The sequence below is a fragment of the Trifolium pratense genome, linkage group LG4 (genome assembly GCF_020283565.1).
Source record: "Trifolium pratense cultivar HEN17-A07 linkage group LG4, ARS_RC_1.1, whole genome shotgun sequence".
Taxonomy (NCBI): Eukaryota; Viridiplantae; Streptophyta; class Magnoliopsida; order Fabales; family Fabaceae; genus Trifolium; species Trifolium pratense.
The window spans coordinates 10,187,674-10,198,137 of NC_060062.1; the positions used below are offsets into that span (position 1 = coordinate 10,187,674).

A 10,464-nucleotide genomic window follows, 5' to 3' on the forward strand; every position below is an offset into this window, starting at 1 on the left:
ATCATAGATGTGTCTGTGCTTCTTAGATGTTAATGTTTCTTTTTTGACACAACTTATGTTAATGTTATTATCAACAACATTTTAAATTTTTTATTTTCCTTACATATTCCTTGCACATGAGGTAATTATGCTCAAGATACGGTTGAATATATATTAAATGTGATCATCACTAACTATCGGTCGAGATTCGAACATTGCAATGTGTTTTACGTACAATTTTGATTTTCGGCAAAAATTTTGATTGTATTAATTAATGTGCAATTGGTCTAAACTCTACTTGTGTTTGGGAATCAATAATTTTCTAATTTATATAAAATAAAAACATCTAAAACAATCAATAATTAAATAGAAATGTGGTAATGTATGTTACCAATTGAATACAATATAATAAAAAATTCCATGCATTTCAAACACCAAAAGAAAAAAAAAATACATTGGACATTTATCAAACAATAAAAACCATCAAAGAAACATAGCATAGCCAACACTTAATACTTAAGAATAAGAAGTCGACAGTGTGCTTAGACAAGAGTACTATTAAGATGTTTGACATCTTAAAAGGTTCTTGTGTATTGCACCATTTTTATAAAAAAAATTAAAAAAAAATCATAAAAGAATCATTTGATAGTTACTGCAGACATCAAAACAAAAAATCTTCGAGACAATAATGATATTATTAGTCAGAGAGAACCAAATTCATACTTAATTCACTCTGCTGCAATATTTTCTGATCTGACCCTTGTTTCCAGTTAAAGGACTGAGATTTCCCATCTTAATCATCGCGCTAGCGAAATCCAAACGGAAGAGTAATGGATTATTGGCATATGCTACAACTTTGTAATCAGTAGAACCACCATTGTAGAGTTGTTGATCGGAATGCACAAGACCCTTTTTGTTCAATAAATTTTTGTAATAAGCGTTGTCAAAGAAGGTTGAAGTTGTAATGTCGAAAGGAGCTAAGTTGTTATCGCCACCACTCTTTGGACATGGTACGAACTGTTGCAATGTTTTCGCATAGTTAGGTTCTATGTTGCTTTCGTTGTAAATCCTGTTTCGGAATAAGAAGCATCTTGCTTTTCCTATTGTGTGAGCACCTAAAAAACAACAAATTCAACTCGTTATAATTAAAGTCAAATGTTTCTAATAATCTAATAAAAATATACACGACATTTTAGGTTTATAATGAATCTTTACCTGACAAAGCAACCATTTCATCAGCTGAGAAACCCTTTTTCTTGAAAGCACTAATAAGGGCAGCAAGATCAAGAAATGGAGATGGTAAATCAGAATTAGCAGCCTTAAAATCTGCGGTTGTTGAGTCTCTTCTACCCAAACTAACTATCCAAGTAGGTCCACCAAGCTGAGAATATATTTATCATCCATCAGTATACTTTTAGTGACACTTTTTTTGAAACATGCTTTTAGTGACACTTATAAACACACATGTAAATATATAAGCAAAACGCTGAATTGTTGACAAGAAATTTTAAAGAATAAATAAAGGATATTTCTATCTATATAATATATATTCAATAATTATTTAATAAATTAATATTTTTTAAAAAAAGAATTAACACTTACAGCAACAACAGAGTCTCTGGCTGCAACGGCTAAGATATCTGCACAAGAAAAAACATTGGGGCACGTTGTCTCTAATATAGCTTTTACTCTGTCTATGATGTCAAAACCCCTTAGAGAATTGGCATTTGGCAAGGCATTTTGTTCTCCCTTGAACGTTGGTGTGTCCTTTAACAATACTGATGCATCACACCCCTTCAAAAATCAAGCAAGAATATATAAGAACATGTTTTACATGATATAAGAATAATTGAATATAAGTTGTCCCCTAAATAAACGAGGAAAATTTGATAAGAACATATAAATAAGAATAAGACATTGCACAAAATTTGAAAAGAACATATAAATAAGAATAATTTTTTTTTTTTAAAAAAAAAACTATACATTAAAATAAACGAGGCATTATAAATACAAATTAAAGACTTACTTGAACAAAGCAATCATGAAAATGAAGACGGAGCAATGATGCACCCAAGCGACGATCATTCAATACTGCCGTGGTTATGTATGCCTTAATGATAGGCAGAGCTTGAGGACACTTTGCATTATAAAAAATGTTGCTCAACTGATTTTGTAAATTAGAAGACACAAAAGTAGTTGCTGAAGGAATTACACTTGAAGATGAGACTATACCAATAAAACATATCAATACAAAGAATGTCACCATGGAATGTGTAACACTAGCCATGTTAATTAATTTTAATTAGTAGAAACTCTTAATGTTGATAAGAGTTGCTAATTATGATTTGTATTTGGTTGATGAAATATGTAACCTATTTATACATTAAGGAATTATGTAAATTTTAATATTTTTTGTTTTGGGTTTAGGACACGTCCTTGTTTGATTACAGCAAATGAACATTTGTGGACAACCATTCCTATATGATTTTTTTATATTAAATTTAATTATTTATGTAATGTTGTTAGCTGGATTATGCTAATTAAGCTAGTTGACTTCTTGATATATATTTTGCAGATTTTATGGCGCATGCCACTGTCCTAAAATAAAATTATTTGTACCCTATACATTAGGTAATAGTATTTTTTTACTTGTATATTTTATGATTTAATTTTCAAATTGTTTTTTTTTTTTTACAATATTATAGATATAATATTTTCATCGTCATTTACAAGCAACTAATCTCAATCAGAGAACATATTATGTATATAAAAGAGTTCTTCTTTTTTAACTATAAATTTTCTCTATACACAAGAATATGGTTGTACCTCTAATCACTTCCTTAAAAAGTTCAAATTACTTATCTCCTACATAAATTTTGGTAAATTTCAAATTGTTTATTGGAAATAAAACATGCATGCATGAATAAAATAAAAGGAATATTATTCTATATATTAAAACGTGTTGATCACATTTCATTACAGAATGTAGGATTAAGTGGGTGCTTTATTTGTATTTAATTTAACAAGGTAGCAAACACGATTGTTATATATAATGACAAATATAATATAATATAATATAATATAATATAATATAATATAATATAATGTACTTGGAATGATCTGGCATGTTTTTTTCATGTGATATGTACACCTTAATTAGCAATAATAAATTTATTTTTGCTTTATAAAAATATTTAATCAATCAAGTAGTATAATTTATGCTAAATTTAACTATATATAGGTTTTATAGTAAAAATTAAGAACCATATACATAGGGACGAAACCAGAAAAAATCATCGAGGGTGGCGAAAATATAACGCTTGATAAATAACATCAACCATAACTAACTTCTACTATTTAATAATTGCATACACCTTAGTTTAATGGAAAATTAAAAACATATATCTTAAAAAAGCATATACATACCAAAATATAGCCATCAAAATAATAATTATCTTCGACTTTTTTTTATAGAACACTTCCATAATTTCTTAAGTAGTGATTGTCTTTGCAATATCTTTTTCTACATAAATAGTCAAAGTATCTGCAAGAAAATCATCTTCCATTTTATTGCGAAGCCTTGTTTTCACAAGCTTCATGGCTGAAAATCATCTTCCATTTTATAACCTATAAAACAACAATGATACCGGACCAAACACGGACACTGACACATCGACACCGATAATCATTTAAGTAAAAAAAATAATTCGATGTAATTATAAGTGTTGGTATCGGACATTAACCATGTCTAATCTAAAGAGTATCCTGTTTTTCATCGATTATAACAGATTAAAACAGTAATTAGAACAAATTAAAGTATTGTATAGCCTTATGAAAAAGAAAGAAAAAAATCAGTAGATGAGAACAAAGGAAAAAAACTAACTTGTAGTCAACAAGAGTCTGGTGCTGCAACGCAATAAGTGTCGTGCAATACAGATGCTTGAGAAATTGAAAATCTTGGTTTGAAATTGCGGTTGAATGAATTTGGGGATTAGGTTTTCCCTGTTTATCTTTAAGAGAAACTAGACTACTTGGTGAACAAGTTGGTTACTATTTATTTACTTTACTTTTAGTGAGTTAAATTAAAATAGTTAATAAATATTATTATTTTATAAATATATACTAATATAAATCTTCATAAAAGATTGAGTTGAGTGGACCAAACAGAACGTGGGTGGCAGACTATCATTTTTTTTATTAATAACAAGGGTGACAATATATGTGATACATGACGTTAAAATATATATATATATATATATATATATATATATATATATATATATATATATATATATATATATATATATATATATATATATATATATATATATATATATATATATATATATATATATATATATATGTGATACATAGGATTGTATACTAGTACTATATATATGTGGGTGGCGGCCACCCCTTTTCCACTATACCTAGTTCCGTCCCTGCATATACACTCTTTTATTTTATTTTATTTTATTTCTTTTACGCATATACACTCTTTTATTGAAATTGGAGAGTTAATTAATAACACACTGTTGGAACAAGTTAACAACTTGTATGATGAACTTGGTATTGAAATAAACACAAGAGAAAGAGTTTGAGTGTGTGAATTTGAAAAAGTTCACATTGAGTTCTACATTGGTTAGGACACACACTTTAGTAGTGTTTATATACTAGAAGGTCACTACTTGGGGTACGCCCCAAGGGGTACCCAGTTTTGTAAACGAGTCACACCATGCTAAATATCACACACACGCGGGTGCGCCGCCGCCGCCGTCTGTCCGGCCAGCTCGGATCGGGTCGGGCTTGGGCTTAGTAATATATTATTTTTTAATACCCAGAAAGAAAAAATTAATTATTTTTTTGTGTGCTAATGTGACCGTTTCAAAATTAATTCGCACATGTTTTATGTGCTTCGACCAAGTCTTGAAACGGCTATATGATGAGTCATCATAACCGTTATGCTGGAACTGAATGGGCCAAATTTCTTGGTCACGTTTTGCTTTGCTGGCTCCCACTTTTTCCTCCTTTCTAGTTCAATTCTTTGCTCTATAAATACTCTTCAGTTATCACAATTTTTCATATTCCAATTACACAACCTGAAATCTTCCTTCTTCTCTCTCGCTGCTTCATTCTTACTTAAAAATTTATTTTTCGTTGTTTCAAAGAAAGTGGTTGTTGCCACTTCGAATTGATAATTCGATTATCAATATTAGATTGATTGTTGTACGACCATCGAAGGTGTTTTTCTGCTCGTTGTCTACAGTGCAGTAGAGAACGGTATTTTCAGTGAATTGGTTGTTTTATCCTGGGGACTTCACGGTTGTTAGTCTACCTTGCACAATTTGAGTAGTGCCGTGAAACGTCTTAAAGAGAGCGTATCGAACCGCGACTCGGCCAGTAGTTTCTTCGTTGCTTATTTTTAACTCGATTTTTTCAAAACCGAAAAATAACACACAAAAAAAACATTATCATGGTTCTAACAAGTGAAAGAGAATGAACGAATGCTTTTATTTTTCTTTAAAAAATAATATACAAATATCAACTGCTGTGAGATTTAAAAATTATCTAGATTAAATACGTCTATAGTGGAACTAAAGTTATTAGATCATTATTAATTAATTAGTTAAGTAAATAGAGATGTGATAATTAGTAGTCCCCGTGAATGTAGTTTAATTGGTAGGAACATAATTTTATATATAGGAGTTGAAGTTTAATTGATATGAATATAGTTTTATTTTATATGTAGGAGTTGAAGTTCAAATTTCAAACACTCAACTTTTTCACTTTAAAAATGAAATTTGGATCACTAAACTATATTAGACAAATAAAACTATATTCATTAGGATTCTGATATTTTTGCACTTGTTCAAGTCTCTTAGTTATATTGACATGTTTTGATAAAAAAAAAAAAAAAAAAAAAAAAAAAAAAATCTTGTAACAATTCAATATTAAAAAAACTCGCATAATATAGATTTTCGTTCATTTTCTTTCTCTCTTGTTCTTCTTTAAAATTTCAATTATCAAATCTAAAAACCTAAAATTGAAATTACCTAAAATTTTTTACAACAATGCATTCGTCCGAGAGCAATGACAGTGTAAGGCGTGATCAATAAACACCAAAATTTTGTTATAATAGAAAAAAAAAAAATTATGTGGTTCACACAACCACACAAATTGTAACATAAATGACGACAATATTTGCAACCGGACATATAATATAACGATGCAAATGTTATAATCTAGCTACTAGCATAAAAGAGCAACTCAAAAATATGACTATTTTTTTTTCTTTGTTAAATAGTCTAATGTTTAAAAATTTCACCAAATGAATAAATGAAATGAATAAGTTTTGAACCGTAACTCATGCTTATATATACTTTTAAAATGAATAAACGGAATGAATGGGTTTGGAGCCTCCAGCCATCTTTTATACAAAAAAAAAATGAAATAAATGAGTTTCAAATTATAACTCATGTATATACAATGTACATGTCTATATGCCTCAGTTATGAACTTACGATTTTCCTCAATTCAGGTATAAAGACAAACTTAACTCAAAAATAAAATTCAATAAAATACTAAATTGCATTACCCTTTGAACCAAAATGAACTAAAATACAATAATAAATCAATTGAACAATATACCTAAACTGCATTACGATTTGAACTAGTGAACTAAAACTCAATAATAAATAAATTGAACACACAACAAATCTAGGTTTGAGATCACAATTAATGTAACGATTGAACCTTGCGAGAGGTAGCCACGAAAATGAGAGGTGCGTGAGATTGATGAACGGCGAAGGTTTTTGAGGTGTGTGTCATCATTCACCATCACCGTTCATCATTCACCATTCTCACTGACAAACCCGATCGGTGCCACACCTTTGAAGTGTCACTTTAAATTATCCTAGGGATACCCCCATTGCATGAGATTTAAACTAAACATACAACCTTTCTTTGAAGTGTCACTTGAAATTATTCTAGGGATACCTCCCATTAAATGAAATTTAAACTAAATACTCCCAAGTCTCTCGAGATAGTCAAGCATTCAATAACATACAACCAACCACCGCCAAAATCAACACTATTCAAAATCACTATAAAACCCCCCACCCTCACCGTCACCCTCACCCCTCCGACTCACACCTAAATATTACTATTAACCATTTCCAATATTACAAACTTAAGTATTAATAGATTCATGGCTAATTTCAAATTGGCATGTGTTGTTTTAATGCGCATGGCTTTGTTGTATGCACAAAATGGATATGCAATTACATGTGGACAAGTCATAAGTAACATTTTGCCATGCGTAGTGTATCTTCAGAATGGTGGTTCCGTTACGGAGCATTGTTGTAACGGAGTTAAAGCAATTTTTAACGCGGCGGTTAGGACCATCGTTGACCTCCGTACTACTTGCTACTGCTTGAAGTCTGCTGCTGATAAGTTCAAAAGAATTAATAAAGACAATGCTGCTTCACTCCCCGGCAAATGTGGACTTAACGTCCCTTACGAGATCAGTCCTTCCGTTAACTGTGCTAGGTATTGTTTGTAATGTTAATCGGAGTTTCGATCTTTCTTTATAATTAATTGAACTATTTTATTGTACCCCAAAAGAAAAAATTGAAATGGTTTATATTATCTTGTTCACTAGTGTAGTAGGTTATATAATGTATGTGACTTATTCAGGGTAATGTTTTTCTTTTCTTTTGCAGCATCACGATGTGAGATGAAAAAGTTTTCTTTAATAAGAAACTATATATATATGGCATCAGCTACTACGTACGAAAGTTAATAAATGAGAGGGGGCAAGGTCTACATTACATGAGAGCTTGTTTTCTCTTGTATTTAAAAGTATCATCAAGGTTTTTTTTTTTTTTTTTTTTTATGGAAGTATCATCAAGTTTTTAAACACTTGTATGTGTGTTTATGTGATGTTTTTTAATTGAATAAAATCTAATGACAGGCATTATTATAGGATGAAAAAGATTGTAATTAATGTGCTAGTTGACTGATACTGTGATATCAGTACCACATAATTGCTCTCAATTATGTATAGGCGTGAACATAGGAGATTTTCATAGCAGTATCAATTTGTTTAGCTCAATATTAGGAGATGTTATTATTATTCTCTTGTATATATTTGCACACTGCAATACATGAAAGTTATCAGAGTAATTTTCTATCACAGGTTCCTTTCTGGTACCAGAGCTCTTGATAGTTTTCATTTGAAACTCTAAAAAAAAAAAAAAAATGTCCAATCATGATGAAGAGTCTCCTAAGGAGACGATCCATGCGTCAAAAAAAGAGGAGACGATTCACAATACGGTGAAGAAAACTCCATCACCGTATGATTTGAATTCCAATGATAATCCAGGAAACTTGATTACTCAAGTGCAGCTTCGTGGGGAGAACTACGACGAATGGTCGCGTGCCATGAAGAGATCGCTGCGTGCTCGCAGAAAATGGGGCTTTATAGAAGGCACCATTGAAACACCAGATGAAAACTCACCTGAAATTGAAGACTGGTGGACTGTCCAGTCGATGTTGGTGTCATGGATCCTAAATACCATTGAAGCGAATCTTCGTTCCACCATGTCTTATGCTGAAAATGCAAGAGATCTGTGGCTGGACATCAAAGAAAGATTCTCTGTGGTGAATGGACCCAGAATACAACAGTTGAAATTAGATCTAGCGAGGTGCAAACAAGACGGTATGTCGGTGGTGACATACTACGGAAAATTGAAACTGTTGTGGGATGATTTGGCCAATTACGATCAAATTCCCGTGTGCAGTTGTGGTAGATGCAAGTGCGATATATCCTCGAAATTGGAAAAACGACGAGAGGAAGAAAGAGTTCATCAATTCCTCATGGGATTGGATGACGCAATTTACGGAACTGTTCGATCCAATCTCCTCGCAACAGATCCGCTGCCCAATCTTAATAGGGTATACTCAACAATGATTCAAGAAGAGAGGGTGAAAACGATGACTAGAACCACAGAAGAAAGAAGGGAAGTGATGAGCCTAGCTGTTCAGACAAATGGACGAGCAGTCAAAGGAAGCTGGGATGGAAAAGACAAATGTACTCACTGTCATCGAGAAGGACATGAAGCAGGAGGCTGTTTTCAACTTGTTGGCTACCCCGATTGGTGGGGAGACAGACCAAAAATTGAAGGGAAATATGGTGGACGAGGTAAGCCAATACAGCGATCAGGAACTGGACGAGGAAGAAGAGGAACTGCACGTGCAAATGCTGTTCACACAGGAGGAACAAGTTCAGAAACCGCGATTTCACAAGGAGATGGTTCAGGCTTGGCTGGGATTACTGCAGAACAATTGCAAACGTTGGTAGGATTACTAAATGCTCAGAAAACAAACTGTAATGACAAGATGACAGGTGAGTATGATACAAGTACATGGATAATTGATACAGGTTGTTCTAACCACATGACTGGAAACTTGAAACACATGAGAGAACTACAAGATATTCAAAGCTGTCCGGTCGGTCTCCCCAATGGAGAACATGCAGCAGCAGTTAAACAAGGAAGTGTAGTGTTGGAAGGAGGATTAAAACTTACTAATGTTCTCTTTGTGCCAAAGCTGAACTGCAACTTAATATCTGTTTCACAGATGATGGATGAATTAAAATGTGTCATTCAATTCACTAATAAGTTATGTGTTGTGCAGGACCGTACTTCGAGGACGCTGATTGGAGCGGGTGAACGGAAAGATGGGCTCTATTTCTTTAGAGGTGTTCGAAGAGAGAGAACTTACAAGATTGATGGACTTCATCCAATGGATCTTTGGCACAAACGGTTGGGACATCCTTCCTTGAAAATCACCCGGTTAATTCCTCAAATTAGTGGACACAAAGATATAAATGTAGTGAATAAAACATGTGAAGTTTGTTTTAGAGCCAAACAAACTAGAGAGAAGTTTCCTTTCAGTCAAAATAAAGCTAGTAATGCATTTGAATTAATTCATTGTGATTTATGGGGACCATATAGAATTCCTTCTACTTGTGGTGCTTTTTATTTTTTGACAATAGTTGATGATTATTCACGTGCTGTGTGGGTATATTTATTGATTGATAAACGAGAAGTCTCGACAATGCTTCACAGTTTTTTTGCTTTAGTTGAGAGGCAATTTAATAAACAAGTAAAAATATTCAGAAGTGATAATGGGACAGAATTCACATGCATGAGAAGATTTTTTCTTGATAATGGTATAATTTTTCAAACATCTTGCATCGGAACACCCCAACAAAATGGGAGAGTAGAACGAAAACATAGACATATTTTGAATGTGGCACGAGCACTGCGGTTTCAAGGTAATCTCCCTATTAAGTTTTGGGGGGAATGCATTCTAACTGCGGGATATTTAATTAATCGAACTCCTTCCGCTATTTTGAATGGGAAAACTCCATATGAGATGTTGCATGGACAGCAACCTGAGTACGAACATTTGAGAATAGTT

At 32.2% G+C, this 10,464-nt stretch overlaps 1 protein-coding gene across 1 annotated transcript; it reads right to left on the reverse strand.

Moving 5' to 3' along the window:
• Positions 1–328: 328 nt before the first annotated feature.
• On the reverse strand, positions 329–2,411 carry LOC123923214 (cationic peroxidase 1-like). The gene is made up of 4 exons (XM_045975897.1): positions 2,006–2,411; positions 1,582–1,773; positions 1,195–1,360; positions 329–1,094 (listed from the first exon to the last, which is right to left on the reverse strand). Exons 1-4 carry the CDS (start codon positions 2,264–2,266, stop codon positions 703–705), a joined length of 1,011 nt encoding a protein of 336 aa, XP_045831853.1. The 5' UTR covers positions 2,267–2,411; the 3' UTR covers positions 329–702.
• Positions 2,412–10,464: the final 8,053 nt, after the last annotated feature.